The sequence below is a fragment of the Helicoverpa zea genome, chromosome 11 (genome assembly GCF_022581195.2).
Source record: "Helicoverpa zea isolate HzStark_Cry1AcR chromosome 11, ilHelZeax1.1, whole genome shotgun sequence".
Classification (NCBI taxonomy): domain Eukaryota; kingdom Metazoa; phylum Arthropoda; class Insecta; order Lepidoptera; family Noctuidae; genus Helicoverpa; species Helicoverpa zea.
The window spans coordinates 10,351,238-10,379,213 of NC_061462.1; the positions used below are offsets into that span (position 1 = coordinate 10,351,238).

The 27,976-nt window shown below is 34.6% G+C and overlaps 2 protein-coding genes across 9 annotated transcripts in view; one reads left to right on the forward strand and one right to left on the reverse strand.

Moving 5' to 3' along the window:
* Positions 1 to 27,952, reverse strand: LOC124634366. 7 transcript variants are annotated; one of them, XR_006984849.1, is made up of 5 exons: positions 27,538 to 27,952; positions 20,650 to 20,935; positions 17,165 to 17,446; positions 12,237 to 17,071; positions 8,012 to 11,883 (listed from the first exon to the last, which is right to left on the reverse strand). XR_006984849.1 is itself a non-coding variant. In XM_047169930.1 (3 exons), exon 3 carries the CDS (start codon positions 1,805 to 1,807, stop codon positions 1,022 to 1,024), a length of 786 nt encoding a protein of 261 aa, XP_047025886.1. In that variant the 5' UTR covers positions 1,808 to 2,783; positions 2,979 to 4,011; positions 5,052 to 5,236; the 3' UTR covers positions 1 to 1,021. The 7 variants fall into 7 exon arrangements, 4 of the variants coding, with proteins under 4 accessions (XP_047025886.1, XP_047025887.1, XP_047025888.1 ...); XR_006984848.1 differs by having other exon boundaries at positions 8,012 to 17,071; positions 27,538 to 27,901; XR_006984850.1 differs by lacking the exons at positions 8,012 to 11,883; positions 12,237 to 17,071; positions 17,165 to 17,446; positions 20,650 to 20,935 and adding exons at positions 21,270 to 23,222; positions 23,688 to 23,714; positions 26,088 to 26,356 and having other exon boundaries at positions 27,538 to 27,943.
* Positions 1 to 27,976, forward strand: part of LOC124634364 (modifier of mdg4-like) — a 486,707-nt gene that overhangs the window by 405,251 nt on the left and 53,480 nt on the right. The window lies entirely within an intron of this gene.

Genomic DNA, 27,976 nt, shown 5'->3' on the forward strand with positions numbered 1-27,976 from the left:
TATTTTTAAAAGTTTTATTTTACTTACACCTACTTATTTCAAATGAAATCAAATTTCAAGTATCAAAATAATCACAAATTGAATTAGTTGTTACTTTGAGAATTTACGCAATACTTAAATTATTTTTACCGCCATTGATTATTTCTTAATTCCTATAAATTGAACAAGCATCAGTATTATAAACTGTGTTATTCTAAGATCAGTTATTTTTTATTAAACACTTTATTATTATTAGAAGTCAATATTGATCTGAATTAAATGTTATATATAATATTACAACATCATTTTTTTCTGTCTTTCCTTTTTTTGTTTCGCCAAGTTTTTCTTATCTTATCAGCCTGTTCTTGAGTCATTTCTGAAATTCTCTTTCGGTTTTTTTTAGCTCTTTGTATGTTTTTTATTCTTTGTGCCTCAAACTTGGCAGGATTTTCCTTTCTCAACTTTTCTCTATACCTCCTCGCGTTTTCTGCGCCATTGTTTTTCTTCTTGTAACCTGAAATGTATTTAACAATTTATTAATAATAATATCTTTTAAAAAAATGTTGCCAATTTGTATGAACCTTCCGATAATGAATAAACCTAGCACTGTATGATATAACTTCATACATTACTAGCTTTTGTCTGTTCGGCTTCACTCCCGTTCTTCCCTACTCAGCCCTATGCCACTCCATCATACTCTACACTACACTAATCTTCACTTAAACCTTCTAAATATTATACAATAGCGTAAACATTTGGTTTTAGACTAAAAAGTAACTTACGGGAATCAGCAGTTATACCTTTCTGAAAATGGAATTGATATTGTTTAAAATAAAACAACAATTACAATTTAAATGTTCTAAATTATATTAAGTGGTTAAATAAGAAGTATTAATATTGGTTACAATATTTTGACGCTTGGAAGAGATCAATATGTTTACCCGTGAAGGATTGATGTATCATCATGACATTCATGTCACTTGTCAGACAATGTTTTAGAAGCATGCTTACGATGCTAGTCTGAAATTGTTGCATTAACGTTTTACACATGTCCTTGACTATTTTTCTTCTTGCGTAAGTATTTACCTCGTTTTTCTTGCAAATCATCAATTTCCTTTTTGAGTGTTAAGTAAACATGGGTGTCATTCTGCCGTTTGTACCCAAGGGTGGTTAGAAAAAATGTTTTGCAAACTTGAATTCTTTCGTCACCAACTTGAAAATGATAGGAATATGCAACATCCCTACTCTTACATCGAAATTTTGTTTTTCTTTTTTTTACTTCCTGTGGTTCAACTAATTCCTTAATGAACATTCCTCTAGACTCCGAATCAAAACTTACGTAACAATCATGTATTTGTTTTCTCATTTCTTCAGAAATCTTAGTTGTACATTGTCTGCGACATTTTCCATTACACGGTGGTTTCATTGCTAGCTTTTGATCAGCCTTGTCTTTGTATAGCCTTATTCGTCTATTCCCAATAGTTTTATCATATTTATGTCTTTTCCTTGGCAAACCCTTTTTAGTCAGGCCTTTATCATTCTCAGGTATAACAACTTCATTTGTTTCAGTACTAGACTCCTCTAGTTGACTCTCTACTCCTTCAGTCTCCTCACTTTCAGTCTCTTCATGGTCAGTAGCTTCGTTATCAGATTCGACATCGTCATTCAAAAGAGCCAAAGAAAGAATTTCGTCGACATCTCTAATGAACATTGTTACCTGAAATATAATAATTTTGCTTAAGAACCCAAAAACCCAAACCCAAGAAGAAGAAAAAGTCAACACAAGAGTAGCATCTCTCTTAAAAGTTATATCAACATTTATGTACATCACTAGAGTTATTACTTAGAGTTCTCAATTGCATATGAGTCACCTCTTAGGAGTGACGTCACAATAACCTATGTGTGCCCAATCTTATTCAAACGGTACTGAAATAATCTGCTTCTTAACGATTTCAAACTGCCTTATTCGGAGACTCTTGATTGATGTTACAAAAAAAATCTGGTTGTCATATAAGTAATTATTATAATTATTTTCATCATAACGACTTTGTTAACCTAACACCATAAAACAATTAAAACCTCAACGTACTTTTTTAATGTAAAATACAACTTAACTTGTTAGATATAGAATATTATGACATATCAAAGTTTATTACTAAATTATGGCAAGAATCAACAGGTTTATATGCTTTTTAAGTTCCATAGCGATCTCGACACGATAATGATGTGTCATTCATCCATCTATCTGCTTAAAATATTTCATGATCCGCCCAACTAATTTTATAGATTTTATAGAACATCTTAACTACAAACCAGTAGCCCTATCCTCACGTCTCATGAGAAATAAAAATATTCTAGGAATGAGAGTAGAAGTAAATATTAACCGAACTTAAAAGTAAGCAGTTTCATGTAATTCCTACTTGAATAAACTATGACTAGCTTTAACTTATTAAATCGAATATAAAAATAATAGAAATAGAATAAAATAATTCAACACGAAAACTACTCACACAGCAGATACTATGGATTCAGATCAAATAAGTGATATGCAAATTGCTTGGATCTCCGAAAATAAAATTATTTAAATCTAATATATTTTCCTTGACTCGTTATCACATATTTTCTGACTGGATGCGAATGATTGGTGACGTCACGAACTTTTCCATCTAGGGTCAGTCTCAAGACGGCCTTGCACTCAGGGTAATGCGTTGAACAGGTCCACCGGTAAGGGGTCGCTCGAGCAAATGTGTATCCATTTATAAGTATCAAGTCTCTCCCTCGTTGAGATTTCACTATCTGGTATTCTGCAAATGTTAAACACACATCGTATTATTGTGCAATTACATTGACCGTCTAGGGAGAGCCTTATACAACGTAAACTTACGAACTGACGACCAATGAGAAATAGTCACTAGACGAAATCAGTATCAAAGGAAAGCATTTTAATAAGAAGGTACATATGTGAAGATCGTTTATTTCCAATACTTATAAAAACTTACAGGATGTATTTGATCAATGGACTAAAATCCGTAATTGAATTACGGATCTTGCTCGGATCCTCGAAAATAACACTGATGATATCTAATTTGTCCATCACCCGTTATTACATATCTTCTAACTGGATGCGAATGGTCCGTGAGCTCACGGACTTTGCCGTCTGAGGTCAGTCTCAATACGGCCTTGCAGCCAGGATAATGTGTTGAACAAATCCACCGGTACGGAGATGTTCGAGCAAATGTGTATCCATTTATAAGTATCAAGTCTCTCCCGCGTTGAGATTTCACTATCTGGTATTCTGCAAATGTAAAACGCCTGATACATTTTAATTTACAACAGTCGTTTTTAGAAAAAAAGTTACATTTATACTGTCAGTGATAATGGGCCTTGGCGACCGTCGTCATCAGCAAAAAAAAATACGAAGGCAACTTCAAAATGTGTTGGCTAGTCGATACAGTAGCTACTTACGTACTGAGGACCGATGACAAATAAACAATAGACAGAATAATAGAAATGTGTGAATATCGTTTATTTTTAATAACTGTGTAAATAACAAGATAGGTGTAAATAAGAATCTATAAATTCTCAGTTAATAACTAGGCATAATCAATACATTAACGTTTTGAAAGAAAACGGTTAGTTAAGATTTATTATAAAATATGTATTTATATAACTGAGGCATCGTAACAAGAAATATAGTAAATTGACTTATTATTTAATGAAACTAACAATACGGATCATTCGTTTTGAATATCTTTATTAAATCAAAGGATGCTTTATCCTGTTCAACTCGTTATGTATATTTTTTTTACAAACGCACATATTTCCCGCCAATGAGACCATATCTCTCTCGATGGGGATGTTCGTTGAAAAGCTCGATAATTCTTTGATTATCGTCCAACTTGAGTTTCGCCTTGCACGGCGGGTTTTTCGTGGAACAAACCCAACACCGACCGTAAGCTTGGGAGAACGTGTGCCCTTCTATGAGAATCAACTTCTTCCCCATTTGTGATTTCACGTAAGTGTATTCGTAACCTGTGTAAATAAAACAATGGATTGGTTCGAATGTTGGGAACAAGACTCGAAAGATGATAAAATGTAGGTTTGAATGGTTTTCGCTAAATTTAATGGCATCCCTGGTCCGAACAATTTTTTTTTTGACGAGAACTAACTTATTTTAACTTCCCCAATGAGTCTTGGACGGGTTAGTGGGTCGAACAGATAAGATACATAATGCATGTAAAACCCTGGTACTCAGCTATGTCTAGCTAGGCAGATTATCTTGACTTTCCTATAGCAATTTTCATTAACTCACAAGATAAAAAGCTTCAAAGACTTAATAAATAAATCAAAAGACTGGCTTATTTTTGGTAGACTTTAATTGTCTAGTTTACCTTAAAAATACGACACCCGATTTTATACCATACATACTTAATGATTGCGTGGTAGTAGTGTGTAATTACAGAGTTCTATGAAAATCAATACAAACTAAGAATAACTCTCAAAAAGTTTATCTATTTTTTCGTAAAAATAAATTGAAAAGCCACATCTGAGATATTCAATTAATTAATTACCAAGTCTTATATTTTTCTTTAATAACCAAGTCCAATTAATGAATAACCAAGTCTGCAAGCCGCATTACTTAGCGTAGCAGACATCACAGTTTTGTAATTGCACATACGTAAACATACTGTCAAGCAAATAAGCAGTTGTGTCTACGTCTTGCTGTCACAGATACACACCGGCACAGATAGTACACATAGGCCACTTGTGAACATAAGTATCTTGTCCTACTGATATCCTACTAATTCCTACTAATATTATAAATGTGAAAGCTTGTGAGAATGTATGGATGTATGTTTGTTATTCGTACACACAAAAACGTAGGTATGTAGATAGGTGATACCCTGGATTAACACATAGGCTACTTTTTATCAAAAAACCAGTAAGGCTCATTAAAAAGGTTCATTAAAACTAAAAATACATATTTAACTAAAACTTTAACACCGCACGTATTCTCCTTGAATCAACATATATCTTCTAGGTGGATGTGGGTGTACATTATACAAACTAACAATTTTTTCATTCTCGTCCAACCTCAGCCTCGCTCTACAATTTGGGTTTTTTGTAGAACATGTCCATGCTCCTCTCCAGTGAGAGAAAGTGTATCCTCCAATAAGAATCAATGGCTTCCCCATTTGAGATTGTACATAAACATATTTAAAATCATCTGTAAAAAATACATTCATTGAGGTATATGATTTTGGAAGAGGTAGAGGAAAGGGGTCACTGTGCAACCTTAATGTTTAAAATAAAAACAATAGATGTTCATATTTTTTAAGTAAAGATAAGGCGTTATATTTTCTTTATTATCTTAGAAAAAACTTAACACTGTACACTACAATACTCGTATCATATAACTAGCCTATAGTTAATAGTCCGCAAAAATACCGAAAATACTTTTTATATACCTATTTCAATTTTAGCTAGGTACCTAATTGGTAACAATCATGTGCTGGTAGGGTGAATCGTAGTAGATTTGTTTTCCTACTTCTTGACTTAAATTGAAAAACATGAAAGTTTTGGATTCTGATGCACAACGAATGCACACAGAGACAAAACATCGAATACTCCAAAGAAAGTGTATATTATGTCCAAGTACCGAAAAAATTTGAGTCCTTACAATTATGATAATTTAATATAATCTCCTTTTGGCATCACCATGTATTTCGGAGGTGGATGGAAATGTATGGGATGGGATGTTGGCATAATTTTGCCATTTCTATCCAGTTTGATCCGAGCCTTGCATCCAGCATCCTTCTTAGAACAATAGTAGTTCAGGGTCTGATGCTGTTGAGAAAACGTGTATCCTTGAAACATCAGCAAAAACTTCCCCCGTTTTGTCGGTATCATTTTGTATGAAAAATAAGCACCTGGAATTTGATCTTTTGGGTTAACATATGTATTTATTTCAAACACATACATTAAACAGATATAGTAAAAAATCAAGTCAGTCGCTCCATAAAACACAGGCACTCAGCTACAGCTCAAGCCGACCCCTACATATTTGGGAAAAGGTTTGTCAGATGATGAATCAAATTAACAGAAACTGAGATATGATAATTTTTTACAAAATAATTTATTTTATCCTATGTGAATATATTTACGAAAAAACTTTGATATAGTATCCAAACTTTGTCGGAACATACTTTGGTGGTGGATGATCATGTTTTATTACTTCTGTGTTAACAACGCGACCATTTTTACCAGTTTTCACCTTCGCTTTACAACCCTTTTCTCTCTTTGAACAGTAGAAGTGATTCGGAGTACTTTTGGAATACGTATAACCTTTATACAACATCAATTGATGTCCATTGTGTGTTTTGATGAAGGTATATTCTGCAAAAAAAAACATGCAAGTATTAGTACATGCGCATCTTTCTAAAAACAATAGTAGTTCAGGGTCTGATGCTGTTGAGAAAAGATGTAACCTCGAAACATCAGAAAAACCTACCCCGCTTTGTCGTTGTCATTTGTATGAAGAATCTGAAATCCAATCTTTTGAGTTAACATATATTATTTTAACCACATACATTACATAAACATGGTAAACAGTAAGCTGCATCCGGTTAGACAGAAAGTTGAACTAAACATAGTTGGGTACAGGATAGGCAGACGACGATCTAGAAAAATATGAATGGCTACGAAATATTTTATTTCATTTAAAGGCACCAATTACAAAACATCCTTTTCAACGACTCCTATTTTATCTCGCGATTGTTATACAGAACATTATAACAAAAAATATTTTTTATCGACTTCCCAAAAATCTTATAAGTAATATTAACATAGCTGCATCCACTAGACTTTTGGTAAAAAGTTGTTTTTGCAAAAAATCTCTGAAATAGCGGCCTCATTTCTTCCAAACAAACCGCGGTGGTGAATGATCATGTTCTATTACAGTTGTATTAACGACCCGACCATTTTCATCAGTTTTCAGCTTCGCTTTGCAACCTTTATCTGTCTTTGAACAGTAGAAGAGATCCGGAGAACTTTTGGAATACGTATAACCTTTATACAAAAGCCAATGATGTCCAAACTGTGTTCTTACGAAGGTGTATTCTGTAACAAACATTGATTTCACAACAACAAGCATCAATTAATGTAGGTATACCTACCTATATCAATACTATGCCTAGGCTCTTTTTAGACGTCGTATGTTGTGTGTAAATGTCGCTGGGTATGTCAGAGACTGCGCATTTACATTCACACACACACGTATGATACATCACTTGCTTTTTCGTCAGAAATAACTACCTAAGATTATACCTATAACTATCTAGGATTGAAGACCAGTATTTTACCATACACTTAACATTATAGTTAGTACCTAATGTACAGATGAACTTAGTACTCTATCATCTAAGGATAACAAAAAAAACACTTTATTTATTAAATTAATTATTTTATTTTGTATAAATAACTTCGTAATTTATTCACAATATATTTACATTTTGTATTAATTACACATACACTGGATTAAAGTTTAATATAATCACCGTTAGGCAACACCTTGTACTTCGGAGGATCATGATTATGCTGTAACCTGGAGGCAGGCGATATCTTGCCATGCTCATCAAGTTTAATCTTAGCTTTGCATGAAGAACTAAGAGTTCGTGAACAATAGTAATTATTAGATATATTCCTCTGGGAGTATGTGTAGCTTTTGTGCATCAGCAGTGTTTTGTTGCTGCGTTTCGAAGGTATCATTGAGTATTCTGCAAATGTAACAATAAAAATCTTATTATTCCGAATTTGTTACGAGGATGAGGACATAAAGTTATTGAACAACATTTTTCGTATTATGTTTGTTTAAGGTCGTTTATGTTTGGAAAGGAAACCTCTATTCATCGCTTTCACTCTAGCGGATTTTCCGCTCGGTTTTATGCGGATGGCAAAACTCATATTCAATTTTATACGACTTCGATACATTCAGGCAATTAGGTACTTAATTACTGCAAAGAATAAAAATAACTTTTTGTTTTGTTAAACTCTAATTTATTTGAAATAACCATTGAAATAGTTACAAAAGGCTTTTAGCTATTATCTTAAGAATAAGTTATTGTAGGCATATTTTACAGGCTAAACTATTAAAACTATACTATTTGATTCCCGCGATATGCGTGCTTGCTTTAAAATTCAATAATATACCTAAACTATATAATATATAAATATGTACGTACTGTAGAGATGTAGTACTGAAGTAGATTAGAAGTAGGTTTTATTAATTGTAATTGATACTGGCCGGACAATGATATAAATAGAAATAGAATAGTTTTTATATATTGAAGTGTGTGACTTCACCCCCGAGTCAGCGAATAAACGCAAAGTTAAAGTTATTATTGAATGTTTTAATTTAATATCCTGAAGATCCCCGGTTCCTAGCGCACCACGCGCTATAATGAATATCATCAAAGAGAGCACGAAGAATTCTGCTACGACAGTCTCTGGTGCTAATTTAACAATTTTAGGAGAAGCATCATTGAATTTATTAATAGATTCTTCTTTTTTCAAGCAGAAGTTTTTGGTTATAAAGAATATTCAACAAAATATAATTCTTGGCCGAGATTTTCTCTCTAAAAATGATTGTTTGATAGATTTTTCTAATAATTATTTAATTTTGAAAAGGAGTTTTGTTTCGAAATTTATTGATATTGATACTTTAAGAAAAAAGGTGTCAGTGTCAATACTGACGGATAAGGATCACCATAGTGACGCAAATAATGACAAAACGACAGATGACATTGACGACAAATTAAATAAAAATAATTATATTTATTTTCAAAATAAACTAAAAGTAAATAATATTCGAAGAAAAGTTTTGCGAAAGCGACGTAAACGTATGGTTTTGAAGTCTAGTCAGACTTCTACATCATCAAAGGTGATAAACAATAAGAAGTTTGTAGATTCTTGTTATTGTTATCGGAAAAATGTTAAGAAAAACAATGAATATCATCATTTTTATCCTTCTGAGGGGAGGATAGACACGCAGTACAAAAAACAGATACAACTGCGTAATATTGACGATAATTTAGTATTTTTAAATAGGCAAAATGTAGATAAATATAAAGATAGGAAACATTTTCGTTAATTTTATATGACGTTTTTATAATACGTATTTTATAATTACATGTTACCTGGAACGAGTGGTACGAGCATTGCCGGTGAAGGGATAAGAAGGTAAGCTACTTCATCTTCGTGAGAAGATGATGTCCACGGCAGAGCTACTTCATCTTCAGTACGAAGGAAGATGAAGATAACCAATGTGGTCAAGCCTGTGTTATTTTTATAAGTTTTTTAATATTGCTCTGTAAATCTGATCCCAAAATTATTATCTGATTTGGTTTTGAAAAAATATTTGGATGGTGAATTGAGGTTGAGATCAACTTCGCAATAAGGGGCATAGCCTTGCGAAGAGTGTTTGCTTGACACAATGGTTTCTGCCGAAGATTTATGATCCCTATATTTGATTTATTTATTATTTAATATTCCAAAATTGTACAAAAATAATTATTGGGTAAGATGTTTAATTATATCACGTTAGGTGAGAAACTTTGATAACGGTGACTTATCCCTTCATCTGACACGTTAGCGTCCGGCGAAGTTGTAAGTTGTCAATACAGAGTTTTTCTTCGCTTGAAAAGTAATCCCTTCAGGACGGGTGTTCACTTTGAATATCCTTTGCTATTAGAAGCACGTTTCGAGGCTTTTTGCGTGGTTTTGCCGCGAAAAAGTTCACGATAACATGTTTTCTTACAGTGCAGTTTGGCACACTTAAGTAAACAACTCACATGTTATTGTAAACTATCCCGTTGTGAGGGACGTGTTTTTAATTCCCACGCATAGGTCAGTTTTCGGTTAGATGTAGGTAGGTAACATTTGTATGATTGTCCGCCTAAAGCTGCGCTTTTGAGATAAAGTTCAACTTTATCCTAAGGGCGTAGCTGATGTAGAGATGTAGTACTGAAGTAGATTAGAAGTAGGTTTTATTAATTGTAATTGATACTGGCCGGACAATGATATAAATAGAAATAGAATAGTTTTTATATATTGAAGTGTGTGACTTCACCCCCGAGTCAGCGAATAAACGCAAAGTTAAAGTTATTATTGAATGTTTTAATTTAATATCCTGAAGATCCCCGGTTCCTAGCGCACCACGCGCTACAGTACCAACAGGCTGAAATACGAGTAACAGTTGAAAATACTTTAGTAAAAAGTAAATGCAGTTTTGGAGTGTTCAAAACAGAATTTTCAAGACTTATTTAACTTATTTTGTACATTACATGACATCATCTAGTTTACCTATATGTATATGCTAAAATCTTACTTGTCTAATAATTTGATTATAATACTCAATAACTTTTATTTTATTACCTAGTAGGTAGGTATAACAGATTTATTAGATACAAGTAATTCAAAAAAAAATCTTATTTAAAAAAAAATTACACGATTGCTTGTCCTAGTTTAATGAGTATAGTATAAATATGTATGACATATTGCCTTCATTTTTCACCTATTTAAAAGTAACGAAAATAATGAACGATATTATAAACATCTTATAATATTAATAGTTTATAAATTACGGTACTTAGTAACCTAATAAAAAAGCAGTTATTTACAATTGCAAGACGTAACAGTCGATCGATGAGAGATTTATAAAATTATATTGTTATTATATCTACTGCATTTTCTTCCTAACTTGTTTTAATAAACTGTAATACATCAAATGCCAAGTTATAGAATTTATTCATGAATATACCTAAAATAATGAAAATATAATATTTATATCCTTCTAAAAATACTAATAAATAATATAGACCTACATAAAGAAAGGTCGTCCCTTTTCCGGCTGTCGAAAACCACCAAACGCAGCATACATCGAGGGATTCTGATCCGTGCTGCATTTAACATAAAGTCCATTTTGCGTTGAACGGTATATAGGTGGAGAATGGTTATGGTCGAGTCTAAAACCCGTGATTCTGCCTTGATCATCGAACTTCACACTGGACTTGCAGCTTTTGTACTTTCTAGAACAATAAAACGTGTTCTTGGCCCTATTGTTTTCCGTATAAGTGTAGCCATTCACCATTAGCAAAGTCTTGCCTCGGATCGTTTGAATAAACTTGAAGTTGGTGATACCTGAAAGGAATTATTAAAAAGGCATATATTCACTTCCATTTTATATTTACCTTTTTATAGTTTTAGATTCAATACTTCTCTAATTGCTCATATTATGATTAATAATGGTATCAGACTCAAATTAAAATAATAATGCTGTAATGAGATCGAAATTTGAATTATATTTATTAGATAATTTACAACGACAGTTATATTTTATAATTATCGACATCAATTAATGATCTTCATACAAAGTATCTAAATAAAAATAAATAACACCGATTATTGAAAACTGTCAAGGGTTTCAGGAGGTTTATTATTAATAAAGATATTTACATAACCTAACGTAATTTAGAAATCTACTCTTTCCATTCATAAATCTTCAATAAAATTAACACTACTATAGCTGGGAAGTAATCGACTAGATTTTACAAAGAGAAGTTCCAGAAATAATTTCTTGATCTCCTTAAGGTACCGTGCTAAGCTTAGACCCAGTTATTTTAATATATCTTCCGTTACTCAATCTCCTATAAACTGGGGGCAAATGATTGTGTTCCTCTTTCAGCTGAACGATACCTCCTTCAGTATTTAGTCTCACACTACTCTTACAACCAGAAGACTTTCTAGCGCAATAATACATATGTTTGGATTTGTTATTTTGAGAGAATGTGAACCCATTGACCATTAGTAGAGTTCCTCCTTTATCTGTCGTCATAAACTGCATGGAAGCTGAAATAAAAAAGATTGTCTTTAATTTGCTACCTAAATTGGTTTTAGAACGATAGTAAACGCGTAGGTACAACCAATTTTTTTCGAAGCACACAAAAAATTTGTACTATGTACGGAATCTTTAAAAAGTTCATTATGGTGTCTTGACTTAGTAGGTATAATGCTCAAAAATGGAAAATCAAAACAAAATAAAAAATCATTCATTCAAACTTGGCTGCAAGACAGCACTTTTTGAACGTCAGAAATTTACAAAAGACAGAACCCAAAACGCCCTCAAGGAAGAAGAAGAAATCCCCATTATCGGATTTACACATAGACTATAAAATATAAAATATGGATTTATAGATAAGTACCCGTGTTTTGAGAAGGCATAGAGGACAATCAAAACGTAGGATATAAACAGAACGATAATTCAAAAGCATTTCTTTATTTATTTATATTTCTTATTTTAGCATATGTGCCGTCCATTTTTCTCTTGAACACAGGAGGCAAATGATTATGCTCTTCTACGAAACTAAGTATATCCCCTTCGTCACTCAGTCGGACTCTGCTCATACAATTATTGTAGTACCGACTAGAGCAGTAATAAATATTTTTCGATTTGTTATTTTTCACAAATGTGAACCCATTAATCATCAACAACATACTCCCCGTTGTGGTTGTAATGAATTGCACGTACTCTGGAATGTAAGAATATAATTATTTTTTTTATTAATTTCATTTCAACCTTGCATGTTTGAAGGGTTCATATCATTTATTTTAGCAAGACCACGTTTCTCTCTCGTCATGACGGATGGTGAAGTGGCTTAGTCTATAACTACTACTATTATACCTATAACTATATTTACCTACTGATTACCATGACACATTATTAAAAGATCCAAAAATATTTAGATAATATAGGGCCAAAAGGAAAAAAGGAAAACAAATTGTCACGGCAAATTAGGAGCTCGCCATAATTTAAGATGATGACCAATCGACGAAAGCATGGATATTTAAATAAGCGTTGAAAAGTAAAGGTGGTGTAGTATTAAAAAATGTTATTTATTTATTAAGTATAAACAAATTAGGTTTGTTCAGAAGGATATTTTTAAATGAAGGATATTTGAAAAAAAAAATACAGGTATCGATTTAGATACGTGTGTTATTCGAAAACTTTATGAGTGGCAAATGATTATGTTCCTCTATCAAACTAACGACTGCTCCCTCACAATTCAACGTAACTTCACTTTTGCAACCACTCTTGCTCTTTCTAGAGCAAAAATAATAATTCTTGTTTTCATTATGCTGCCGAAACATGTATCCGTTGAGCACCACTAGCGTTTTCTTTTCATTTATCATCAGAAATCGTACGCAATCTAAAAGAAAAAAATAAATATTATCTGTATTTGACATATTATGTATCATGTCTGTGGCTGGGATTAGAGGTCTGACGCACGACGGCTAGCAGGTACAGCCGTTTCGCAGAAGAAAAAAACGTTTACCTACGTATGTGCAACCGTACACAAGATATAAAATCAAGCGACTGGAGCAGTTTCAATATACGTTTATTAGGATATATAGAGAAAATGCAGTGCGATTACAATGTCTTTATTTACTTCCAAAAAGGAAATTCATTACGAAAGCTTAACATATAGACCTGTTTTGTCTTGCTTGTAGGCCGGTGGTGAATGATTATGTACCTCCTTTAAACAAACAATATCCCCTTCACTGTTCATTGTGATGCTACTCTTGCAACCATGATAAGACTTTCTAGAGCAATAATAATTGTTCTTGCATTTATTGTGTTGCCAAAATGTGAACCCATTGACCATCAATAGCGTTCTTCCTTTGTCCGTTACTATGAATTGCAAGGACACTGAAAATTATTTTTTAAGTTTAAGGAGTTGGAAAATCCGGCATGGTTGGACTTACTGACTGCTACCACTTTCCAGGACCGTGGAAATTATTTCGAGAAATAACTCCAACTCTGTTGGTTCCAAGAGAACTTCGAAGTCAAGCTAAGAAAAGTCGTCCAAGGATAAATTAACGTCATGCCAGTATGGGATGTCGCCAGAACAGAAACATTTCTAATTTTGTAGTGTGACAAACATTAGTATGAATATTAGACGAGTTAAAGTAAAAAGCCATTACGATTACAAAAAGATTGTTTATTAAATTAAAAAGTTATAAACTAACAATAGCTCATTTAACACTACTTAACATCTAGCTGGAATATATTCGACAGCATTTTTTTGTTGTAATTTCACTGTTGCCTACCTAAAACTAAATGGATGCACAGAAGTGCTCCCAGATTACATAGTTTTGAGACACATAAGCGTTGATATTAAACAAAGTATACTTAGTAGAAATTATTAATTTATTTTAAATCCATTAAAATTATTACTAATTATTTGGAATCAATATTATTTATTCAATTATCTGGAAACCTTATAGTATAAACCGCTATCACCTACTACATAAGTAGGTGGTGGATGATTATGATCCTCCTTTAAACTAATCATAAATCCTTCGCTGTTTAATTTTGCTTTACTCTTACATCCATAATACGATCGAGAACAATAATAATTCGTTTTGTACCTACTACTCTGCCAAAATGTGAACCCATTGACCATTAACAGCATGCTCCCTTTTTCAGTTTTTATGATTTTCACGTCCTCTGGAATGTCAAATAATGTTAAAAAGGCACTGGTTTTCGCGGGTAACAAAAGTGTTAGCTGTCATAATAACCGTAACGACCATTATGACGACGTGATTCGAACGATGACTTGATTCGTACGGACGACATGTAATAAGATGTCACGATCCAGTTGCATACAAGAACGGACTATACGATTAATCGAGGAATAGTAAAACGCCAGTATGACTAGAAAAGTATTTATTTTCACAAAATGCAGAGCTTAAACCTTGAAGTACAGACCACCTCTTTGCTTGTAAACAGGTGGTGAATGATTATGTTCCTCTCTTAAAGTAACAATGACTCCTTCTTTAGTAATTTTAACTCTACTCTTACAACCATTTCCAGTTTTACTAGAGCAATAATATATAGTTCTACTCGTATTATGTTGCCAATATGTAAATCCATTGACCATTAATAATGTGCTTCCTATGACTGTTTTAATAAATGCCACCCTCGCTGAAATACAAAACAATATATGTGAGATTCTTTATATTTAAGTAATTTCAACTAAAATCGCATCACGGATGTACTTACTAGCAACAAAACTGTAAAAGTCACGCAACTGAAAACTCCTTAAATGAGAATAGCCGCCGTGGCCGAAATCGGCCGTGGACGCTATTATTATTATTTCTTGGTGCAACTTTAATCCGTGTTTAAAGAGAGAGAGAGGAAAACCATTAGAAAACTTAACTATAACAAGCTAAACATTTAGCGATTCGGTAAGAAATGTTTAAATTGTCGACGAATAGGATGTATCCAAAATCAATGAAAATATTTTTGATTTAAAACCTTTGTCAGTACTTCATCAAAATATACGATGTTACAAAAAATCTCCTTGATTTAACACCTCATTGATTTATTTACGTGGTATCAATACGGGATATATACCCAATACAATAGCAGTTACTTAAAAATAACGTTATTTAAATACAATGGTCAAACAATACAAACTATTAGACATGACTAACAAAATTTCATAAAACTATTGCGAATTCACTCAGATTGCACGAAAACCGTCAATCCTGTCGTGTACTTCGTTAATCACATGCATTGTTGGGGTGTTCTTGCCAGCAGGTTGATCCTGGAAACCGTTACAGCAAGCAGTATTGGTCGCTGCCGCCGCCAGGCAGGCGTAGCTGCAGATGACACACCACACCCGGGTTATGTACTACTCCATAGCCATAGACAAGTCTTTCCTTTGATATCGTCATTATCGCTGTCACTCCTAATCGATCCCTTCGAAATACTCATAGAGAGTTGCTACTTCATTGCTAGCAGCTGCCATTAGTTACTACCATTTGCTACTCTCGTATGTATTTCGAGGGGATCGATGAGGAGTGACAGCGATTCTTATGATTACGACTTTTTTTATTAAGTATTCTTCATATTATCGGTGTCAAACTCCAAACCTACTTTGAGACTTTCAAATACCTTCCATCAACCTCCTTATAAACAGGCGGGGGATGATTATGTTCCAAATCCATGGAAAGTATATATCCGTTCTTACATATACGAACTCGGCTCTTACAGTTCCGAGCCTCCTTAGAGCAATAGTAACAGCGTTTAGCACGATTTTTGAGAGAATAGGTATATCCATTTATCATTAACAATCTCGTCCCTTTCAATGTTTCTATGAACTTCATATTGTCTGAAACAAAAAAAAAATTATCACTTACCTATCATCGAAAACCAATCTTAATAGGAATAGATGACATAAAGAAAAAAAATACAGTTGTATGTTAAGTTCGTAGGTATATTTATTTCAAGTCAAGATACTTATACCAATTTAGATACACTATAAACTTACATTACTATTTACCACAATTTCAATGTTTAGCCATTGTTAGATGCCAAAAAACCTACCCAAAGAGATAAGTATACATAGTTCAAAGACAAATCAGCCAAGATCGTAGTATCTTTAGTTCTATCATAAATAAACTAGTTCATTGCTTACGAAATATAATGATTAAGTATCCTGCCTACCCTCACCGGGACACATACACACAATTCAAAATACGAATTTGTGTACCTACACACCCAAATCAACGGCTCAACCAATTTGATACAAATTGCGTTGGTACCTTTGTACTTGAATATTTATTTTACTGGGTTCCTTTTTTATAATAAGCCTTTTCAGGATAACTAATTCTTCTACTGTTCACACATGTTTAATGAAGATCATCTATCGTTCAGTGGCAGACACGCACGAGTAACATTGGTAAAATGCATTTGCCAAAATGAAATCAAGCACACTGCCCACTACTTGAGCCCCTTAAACTTTAATATAGTCTCCACTAGCAGATCGTACATATTTCGGCGGATCATGCATATGGATGGTATTGGCTTCTTTTATATTTCCCATATTGTCCAATTTGACGTTAGCTCTACACCCCACATTCTTTTTGGAACAGTAAAAAGTACGTTTTTTGTGATCCTGTGAGTAAGTATACTTGTTCAGCATCAGTAAAAATTTGCCCCTTTTTGTGGGTATCAGCTCATATCCAAGACCTGGAATGTGAGGTTCGGATTATTCAAGGTTGTATGGGCTGGCTTTTAGCCTATATGTTAAGCTCATTTTGTTATAATATCAAATGTACCTACAGTAAGAAATACGTATGTACAAGTAAATCCTCCATACTAATTAATATATAACTTTAATGTACTCTCCATTAGCATTTCGCATGTATGTCGGTGGATCATGCGTATGTGCAGTATTGGCTGCTTTAATATTGCCAGACTTGTCCAATTTGACGGTAGCTCTACAACCTATATTCCTTTTGGAACAGTAGTAACTGTTACTGGAGTGATTCTGTGAGTAAGTGTACTGTTCCAGCATCAGTAAATATTTGCCCCTTTTTGTGGGTATCAGCTCATATCTAAGACCTGGAATGTGAGATGAGGATTATTAAAGGTTGTATAGGCAGGCTTATTAGCCTGTATTTTAAGCTCATTTTGCTATATCAAATAGGCTTATGTTTAACTTACCACCAGATATAAGAAACAAATAGCAGACAAGAATAGTAAATGATCACCAAAATTAAACCAACATTTTAAAGTAAAATTATAACCAAAGTTTTTAAATTATGCTATCCTATTTAAGCAATATGAGTCCAAATAAATCATTGTTATCCCAAACTTAATATACAGGGTTATAGGTAACACACTGGCAACCTCTCGGGACCGTATCACTAATATCATAAACTAAAACTTTTGTTCTACGACTTTTAATAATTCTCAGATTTTAGTTCATCAAAATTTTCACACAAAAATTAAAATATTTCAAGTGTACGCTCTAAAATTTACGAAGTCTATGGGAAGTAAAAGAAAGCGCTAGTTAGGTAAACAGTAGCACAAAAGACAGCGGAGGGGAGCGGGGATCGGGCGGCGGCGGGGGAGCGTTTGAACTTGACCTAATTACGAGCGGCCGTCAGTCGTTTTTATGCGCCCGCGTCGCGTCATACGTGTCCTTGTAGCGAAATTCGGTTGTGCGAACGTAAATTATCTTTACAGTATGGCGTCTCGATATTCAAATGTCGAGTACACGGAAATAGTGCGAATGCTTGCTAGGTGTGATGACAATGTTTCGGAAGCCTGTCGAAAATACGTCATACGATTCCCAAACATCCCTACACCTCGCTGAGAAACAATGCTAGCCGCCACACAGCGGTTACGAGATTACGGGCAATTCCGGCATGCCATCAGGGATAGTGGTCGTCCACCGAGGCACACAGTACGTGAAGAAGACGATATTTTTTTTTATTTGACTTGTTACCAATTCAAAAGTATGACTAGGTACGAGAATAGTGCGCGGGAGGTGTGGGTAGGTAAAGATGCATTCATTCTAAAAGTGCAAACCCTCTACGCCAAACGAATTCATTGTAATGTGTGATAATCTCGACTCGTCCACACACTGTAAGGTCGACTAATCGCTCGACTGGTTTCGATCGGGCCATTAGTTGGTGAAGAAATGGTGGGGGCGTGCAAATTTTATCACTATAGCAAAATAGAGTTGAAATGTGTTAGATAGAACAATGAAATCTTGTAGGTTTGTTTTTGGCAAATGTATTATCTATAATATAAAAATGAATCGCAAAATGTGTTGGTAAGCGCATAACTCAACAACACCTGGACCAATTTGGCTAATTCTTTTTTTGTTGTGTTTGTTATTGTCAGGAGAAGGTTTTTATGAAAAAAAAATAGGGTAAAGTAGAGAAGTCAGTTGACGGGAGCGAAGCCGCGGGCAAAAGCTAGTGTTTTATAAAAAGTCATTGAACAAAAGTTGTAGTTTATGATGTTAGTAATACAGTCCTGCAAGGTTGCTAGTGTGTTACCAATAACCCTGTATATGTTAGCAGGCATGCAGCATGTAGCAAGCATGGCTTCTGTCACGGCTCCGGGGCTGCGGGGCTCCAGCGGTCCCATGCGAACTTATCGTCGCAGATGGTTTTCACGTTCACCACCGCAGCTTCGGCTTGCTCAGCCGCGGCAGCGAGCGTTAAAACTACCTGCGCCCCAGCTCGCAGGCCGCCTCGCCCCTCCGCGCCTACGCGGTTTTGAATTGCACTCTAGGGGTAGGGCAGATCGGCGGCGCGCGGGGTTCCACGCGCTCCTCAAAGAGATGTCAGCAACCCCAGCGGGGCCCAACAGGGCCAAGGTCTGCCGGGGCTGCGGGATTGTTCGAAGGAGTTACCGCGGCCCTGGTACATAAAAGGCCTACGACGGAACACGACGGTTTTTAGTCAGTAAGAGTCTGACACTCACTACACTAACCCACAGCGGGAGGGCTCATTTGATGATTTTTGAGGTCGTTAAAAAAAGGGGGTAGGGCAGACAAGAATACGTGGAGTCTATATACACATAACTTATAGTTCGGCCATTCAGAGAATGCGTTCCTGACACGTCGCGATTGAACTGACGACGTAACTTTGCAACGGCGTTGCAGTTACGATAAAAATATTTTTGCTGGTTGTTTACCGTTTTAACAATTGAGGAGCATTAAAACAACATTATTATATCAATAATCAATGAATGTTATAATTTTGTGCCAAACTGAGTGTCAAATAACTTGGTAAACAATATTTTTCTAAATCTATACTGCGCTATTACAAGGTTATGTCAGCGGTTTATATTTTGTAGTGCTGTGCTAAAAATAACAGGCAAGTATCGTAATCTGTTCTTATACAGTTATAATATAAAATAATACGTTTTGATTTTCTTTTTAAGAATTGGAAAATAATGGACTATAAGACTTAATTATAACGTTTATGAAATATAAAAATAAAACTATGACCAAACCGCATTTTTATACTTAGATTAAAAATGGTAACCCCAAATGGCGTTATGGGCCGCCATTTTGTGACGCTAAAACAGTCGTCCGTTGTCGTTTCGTGCGCATAGACCACGTTTTTCAAGTGTTTTCGATCTGTTTTTATTTGATTACCCGGCTTTTGTTAGACCGAGATATCAGGATTGATTCTGTTATTGATAATAATATAATTATACATGTAGGCGAAGATGATGATGAAGACACCACCTCCTCAAGCAAATCGGAGTCTGATTAATATTCTGTTCGCACATTCAATTCAATGTACTTGTAACAAAGAATAAATAAAACAATTTTATTATATGAATATTACCTTTTTTTGGTTTCCACTTAAATAACTAAAATATAAAACAAATGATTCCGCCAATTTAAAACGAAAATAATCTTAAAATAATGCGGCGGTTCATTTTGAAGGAACGGTAACGAACTCAGTGTTATGTTGTGCCCATCACTAGTCGTGACTAACTGATAGGTGTCAGGAACGCATTCTCTGAACGGCCGAAGTATAATATAGACATAACTTAAAATGGCATCATAATACTTTATTTGATAATAAGCCACATTTGGTCGTCAAGATTTGGTGATCATTTACAAAATTTGGTGGTCGAATACAATTTAAAGTGGAGTCGTGACTAAAATAGATGGTACTATTGTATTTTTAGACTTGTATTTTTCTGGTGTTAAGTAGATATTTTTGGGTACAAAACTAAGGGTATCAAAGCATTTTATGGTGGTCATTATATTTATTCCCTATGAAACATACCTACAATAAGAAATACGTATGTACAACTAAATCGTCCATACTAATTAATGTCTAACTTTAATGTACTCTCCAGTAGCAGTTCGCATGTATGTCGGTGGATCATGTGTATGTGCAGTATTGGCTGCTTTAATATTGCCAGACTTGTCCAATTTGACGGTAGCTCTACAACCTATATTCCTTCTAGAACAGTAGTAACTTGTACTGAAGTGATCCTGTGAGTAAGTGTACTTTTCCAGCATCAGTAAATATTTGCCCTTATTTGTGGGTATCAGCTCATATTGAAGACCTGGAATGTAAGAAATTATGAGAATTATTCAAGAGGCCGTAGGTGCAAAAGACGTAACTGCGCTGCAGTGGGAAAATATAAAGCATTCTATTCATATGCCACTGAACAGCAGGCAAATATTTTGAAACCTTCAAAGACGGAAGGAGAACCACGAACGACATTTCTGGACATAAAAGTTCCATGACAAAAGTGAGATTATATAAGTAAACATTTCAATGCTTGATAGATAAGCCACAATATGGTATTGAAAACAATGTTAGGAGTTGCCCCCACGTGAGAACACTGTCTTCACGGTAGGCGTGAGTTTATCAGGCGAGGAGAATAACAATAACGGTTACAATAGAATCTGTACTTTAATTAAGCTCCAATATTCACGAATACATCATAATTATGTGAAAATGTAAATGTAATCCCGTCATAAATAATTGTAGAAAATACACTTTTTACACAATCATGGGAAAAGAAAAACATATTTCGAACCACTGAAGCACGTTTAGTCGACTAATGCCAGTTGCCTAAAAATAAGAGATTATTACTTTTGCTTATAGACGGAAAGCTTATTTCAGAATACTACAATCTGCAAACAAACCGAATTTCTGTGGGAACCGTTCATATTTTGGTAAGTTTATATATTATATCTTAACATATCTGCCATTATCCATTTTTACATATCGTGGAGGATCATGAGCGTGAAAGTTTCTGACAATTTGCACCTTCCCGGAATGATCTAGTTTGACTGCAGCTTTGCACCCATGGTTTTTCTGCGAACAGTAATAGGTTCGAGACGAAAGGTGTTGTGCATACGTAAAACTATTCAGCATTAACAAATTCTTTTTCTTGGCAGAAGGAAACAAAACATACGCGTTTTCTGAAAAAGGAAAAGTGATTTTGAAGAGATAGGATACCTAAATTATTAGTATTAATTAAAAGTAATACCTACATATATTTATAAATAATAGGAACGCAATCGTGATACGGTATATAAAGGTGCGATACGTTTTTTATTTAGACGTTGTTTCGGTCGAATTTCACGGACCGGGGTCACGGTTAGATTATAATAGCATCGCGATTAAGACCCGATTATTTATACAAATCTCAAAAGTTTAAAAACAATATGATAGAAACGGAAAACGATGGATGGAGACCTAAGGAAGACCTAAGAAAAGATGGATGGATTGCCTGAAAGATGACATGAACAGGAAGGGAGTGAGTGTCAGTATGATGAGTGACAGAGGTAAATGGAAGAGGATGACGTATTGTGCCGCCCCAAAATAAAATTGGGAACAGGGCAGGAGGAAGAAAAGAAACGGAAAACGTATGTTCATGGTGCATCAAAGAAAAAATAAAGGAAATGGTAGCTTAAGATTTTTTTATTTTCATAGATGCAAGGGACGCATTTCCTTCAGCAGCTGAACTAGACATATATTCACTGATTGTGATATTCTTCAAAACATTGCAGGCATAGCCCCGGGAATCCGGGACAACTAGGACAGCCAAATAACACTTTTCTTTTTGTCTTAGAATAGCAAACTCGACACTTTTTGCGAGTTATTCTGCCATTTCTCTTTGGTAAATGTACGGGTCGATGATGTCTCCGTCCTTTTTCTAAAATTAATAAGTACATATTTATTGCTTTTGTGAATTTTATTGTTGTCAATTTTATGCTTAGGCCGTGGTGCTTCACCTATATCTATAAACTTATATGATTTATTAGATCTGGAAAATTGTCGAGGTGAGAAAAAACTTGCTGAATAAGGACATATTTATAAACAGCAATTAGCTGCGTTGAATTTTAGTACAAATCATGGTAAAAATAAAGAAAAAGAAACACATGATTAGAAGATACAATGTTTACTGATTTGGCATACCTAGTTACTACAATACAATAAATAATTAATATTATTACTGCACAACTAGTGTGCACATGCTAAGGTTATAATTAGGTAAACGAAAACTCATAGTCACTGTTCAATATTGCAAAAAAATACTAAACAATGAAAATGTAATATATATGACTTATAGATAAATCAGGACAGGACCAACTTGAGATACTAAAACAGTTTAATCAGTTCCCCCTTGCTGGAGATCATGAAGTTATCCCTTTGATGATCATGGGTATACAACGTTCGTTCCACATATTTCTGATCTGGAGTTAACTTGACGCTTGCCTTGCAGCCGTAGGAGACTCTTCTAGAACAATACCAGTTCAGTTTCGAGGACTTGTTGTACTTGTAACCGTCTAGAAGCATCACTATGCCGTTGCGGTAGTTCACAAATGACGGACGAACTGTAAAAAGGACGAAGTTATTTGGAAGACGTTAGGTATAAATTGATTTGTAGTAGTTCTGCATAAAAATATTTCACGATGATGGGCGCCACACACTAACTGTTATATCATATCATATATCATGCATATTGCTACCCATTGGTAAACTTAGGCCCCATGAGCGGCGACCATCCCGGTCTAGGGCAGTCAGCGGTTTGAGGAAGGTGAAGTAGAAGGTGGCGGTTTGAGGGTGGATCCTCAAACCGCCACCTTCTTAAAATCGTCGGTCAGCCGTACAGCAAGACGTTCTACACTACGTTTACCTAGACGTTTTTTTCTGTAACTAACTACAGAAAAACCGAACGTCTATTTTCCAAGAACTGTACGCAGTTATATTATATTGCTCAATTTCCATTGAATGTGTGTAGCGCCTATTAAGCTAAATTAATGGTTCTCACGAGTAGTAATGAGATCCTCTTTACGTACCTTTTTCGGAGGGGTAATAAACAACAGCTGAAAAGGAAATAATTCCATTTAGTACTTTTTGAGTCTGCTCTATCTGCGCTCAAGCTTTTCCGCTTGTATTTATATGGTAAATAAAATAAAATACAAAACCGATGCATTACATATTTCATTCAATTTTTTTTTTGGCGGTAATTAGAACATTGAAAATTTTATGAAGTAAATGCTTAATAGCTTTTATTGATTACCTATGTGAAACCTTTGGCATGAATTCGCTTAGTAAAAATATTTATTGTCATATACTTAATACTGCGTTCCATAATGTACATATAAATGGTGGCAATATAAAATTATTGTCACAATAACAGACCCTGGATGGTGATGGATGATTGACGTTATTCAAATTAAGACATTATTTACCTAATGGAGTTTTATTGAGCACATAACTTCATCTGAGGGCCGATATTCTGTAGAAGAATATCGGCCCATTGCTATATTATCTTCACCAGCTAAAATATTTGAAAATGTCCTTCATAAGTTAATTTACTCTCAAGTAGAAAAATATCTCAGTAATGCCCAGCATGGATTTAGACGTAAGAGATCCGTGGAGACAAACTTACTAACCCTAACTGAATTTATCTCTGTACAGTTAGACGAGAGAAAGCAGGTAGATGTGCTGTATTTCGATTTCCAAAAAGCTTTTGATCGGGTTAATAATGATATCCTGCTTTTAAAGCTTAGCACCATGGGTTTTTCTCCTAACTTGCTTCGGTTACTGGCCGACTACCTTCGTGATCGCCAGCAATTTGTTCGGTTGGGGATGTATGACTCGTGTGCCTATCATACTCGTTCTGGCGTAAGTCAGGGCTCAATCCTTGGACCATTGTTATTTCTCATTATGATTAATGATCTGCCTTCTGTTCTCAAACATGTTAAATGCCTCCTCTACGCAGATGACCTCAAACTATACGCTAGTGTCAGCACTATATCAGATTGTGAAGCCATTCAGAGGGATATAGATGCTATATATGAATGGGGAGTTACAAATAAGATGACATTCAATCCCACTAAATGCTATGTCATGTCTTTCGGTCGCATGCGGCACCCAATAGACTTCAAATATACAATAAATGGCACTGTTATAATAAGATCGACCACCGTGAAAGACTTTCGTTTCGGGTGTCGTGTTTGATCGGAAGCTGACATTCCATGACCATATTTCTACTGTTGCTAAAGACTCGTTTAGGCGACTGGGGTTCGTTCTAAGAAACGCACGAGATTTTCAAAACGCGCATGTCGTGCGGCTCTTATACTCGACGCTTGTCAGAAGCAAATTAGAAGCGAGCTCTTGTGTTTGGAACCCGTATGAAGCCAAATATATACTAATGCTTGAAAAAGTCCAAAAGGCATTTTTGCGGTTCTTTTATAAATTTCGGTCTGGATATTATCCATATTTATATCCAACCAAATTTCTTGTTGGACATCTAGGATTTAATATGTTGCAAACTAGAAGAGCCTATGACCAGCTGAGCATCATGCTTAAAATATGTAGAGGGATAACAGATGCCCCTGATCTGCACAATGAGCTGATTCGTCTCTACGTCCCTAATAAGTACCTCCGAGGTCGAAAACACCGTCTACTTGCCGCACCTACAAGTCGCACAGTGGCCCGCGCCTCATCACCGGTTCCCCGTGCTCTAACTATGCTCAACGACCTCATGGAAGCTGAACCGAACTGTGATTTATTCGCTGATGATTTTAAAATAATAATGTGTTTTTGTCTTAGCCTATGTGAACGTGTTTAATTTGTGTAGTCTAATTTAAATTGTATATTTACCTTTTGTTGTGTTTTTAATATTTTATTCTGTAATATTATTAAGTTTTATTTTTATTATTTTATAACAATATGTTCTTCTGTTTTTCTTTTCGTTTTTTTTTTTTGTTTATTTTAATGTAATTGGTGTGTAAACCGTTTTAACATAATAAATAATAATAAATAATAAATAATCTGACTAGCCTTTTCCCAACTATGTCGGGGTCGGCTTCCATTCAAAGTAGATGCAGCTAAGAACCAGTGTTTTACATGGAGCCAGTGTTTTATAGGTACTTATAGGTACTACAGACGGGATCTACAGTTTATTGTGTCCTCCGAAACTTTACCTACGCTATGTAATTTTGTTAGTTACAAAGAATCGAAAAAAATGAGCCAAGTCGATAAAAAGAAATAGGAAGAATTTGGTCTGACGGTTTTCTTAAAAAAAAAATTATGATGGTACTGGGTATGAAGAAAGAAAATATCATAACAATTGGCCTACCTACTTTATTTATTTTAAAGTAAAAACGGATTTTGGCCACTTATTTAAGTGGGCCAACACGGCCAAAACGAGTATAACGGTACCTATTTCTTTGATCTGAGAACGGTACCTTTTTCTACTTAAAATCAAAATGGCTTCAACTCGGTGGAAAACCGACACTATTATAGTAATTCAGAACTTTAGGCTTGTGATTATGGTTCGTCGAAGCTGACAGGACGCTGCTCAAGCTATGGTCCATTCTGACGTACGCCATACAATTCTGCCGTCGTTTCGAACAGTACCAAGAGATGGCGCGCTTGTTTCGCGCGTCTTTCCAGTAAGTGTAGCCGTTTAGGAGAAGCAAGTGTCCTTTACGTGCAGGAATGAATTGTATGCTGCCTGAAAATAATGTGTTATTTATAACTCAAATAAAAGAAAAGTTCAGTTAAATTAACTTAGGCGACATTACCCCAGTGTGTTGCACTGTGTCGCAAAAAAATGTTTGTTCTGGCCTACTCGCTCTAGCAAACAGTAACAAATAGGGGGCGAAAATTACTAAGATATGAGCGAAATTGCAAGTCTAAAAATGTTCCAAGTTAGCAGGTGATGTTTAGGAACTTGATCACTACTTATAACTATTGAAGCTGAAAATTAGAGGGGAGGTAGCTAAGACTTGAGAGAAGGACATAGGTTTTTTTTTTAATGTGTCATCTTGCTACGGCAAGTAGATATCCCGGGACAAACCGCAGGTGGAAGCTAGTAAGGACTAAAAAAAACAAAACATTTGTGAAACAAATTCTTTATTTATACAAAAGTATTAATTTACGATTTAACTAAAAACTTACCGAAAAACCGTTTTTTTCATTAAAGATCTCAACACGAGGCTTATTAGAACTTACCCATGTATGATATATTATAAACTGCTTAAATAAAACAACCATTGTATGGAAAGAACTAAGTATATACTTCCATACATAATTTCAATCTTATTGGCTGAAAACATAACAACAATATTACCTTACAAACAGTGCTAGATCAGCTTGTATTGGGATAAAGATTCTACAAACAGATTTTTGCTCTAAAAAGCAGTGATTCCAAGCAATTTGCATATTGTTATAATTGATAATCATGATGAACATGGATTACAGAAATTGTCTATTTCAGTTCTGAAATAATTTGCATATCACGTCGAATAAAAATTAAAATAAAGTTAAGATACCAGGATTTAGTCCGCAACAAAAAAAGTAAAAATCCTTCCTTTAAATTTCAATTTATATGAAGAAAACTGCCATCTACCTATATAATACCCAAAAATATAGGTAGTACACAAATCGAAAAGCTCTTAAGAAAACCTCAGTACAGTACACAACGTTGGATACAAGATTCCTACAATAACATTTGTTATTTTTGATATTCTGAGAAAAAATCTGATTCAATGAATGAAGTCATTGTCATGGCACACTCACAAAATTGTAGATAATCATTAGTATTGTTACTTTATTGTAACATTCGGACAGAAAACAGGTTTTTTGGATGTTAGATGCATTGTCAACTTTCATATCTTAATGCTAAGTACTTACCGACTTCAGCACACTGCAGGCGCCGCCAACGTATCACACAATCACTATCATCACTAGATAAATACTGGAAACTTATAAAACTCACAAAATCAACACTTAATTCACAATTTTAGATAAACAAGAACACAAAATATTTTGAGGTTATTATCACTGAGAACCCGATGCTGCTTCACGCACACTATGTCTATATTGTCCAAAATATAATGCTCACGGTTTTAAATAGTATTTCGGCTATTTATGAGCAACAAAATCGCGGTAAAAGTAAACAGTTTATGATTATTTGTTTTGACTTTTGACAGAAGCAAAATGTTTACGAACTAGAGCGCGTTCCACTGCACTCAAAGCGAACGAAACTTTATTTGTTGTATTTTTGTGCATCATGTTATGAGTTTGCTTCATTGAACTTTGGAAAATAATTTTATTTTTTTGAAATCCCATA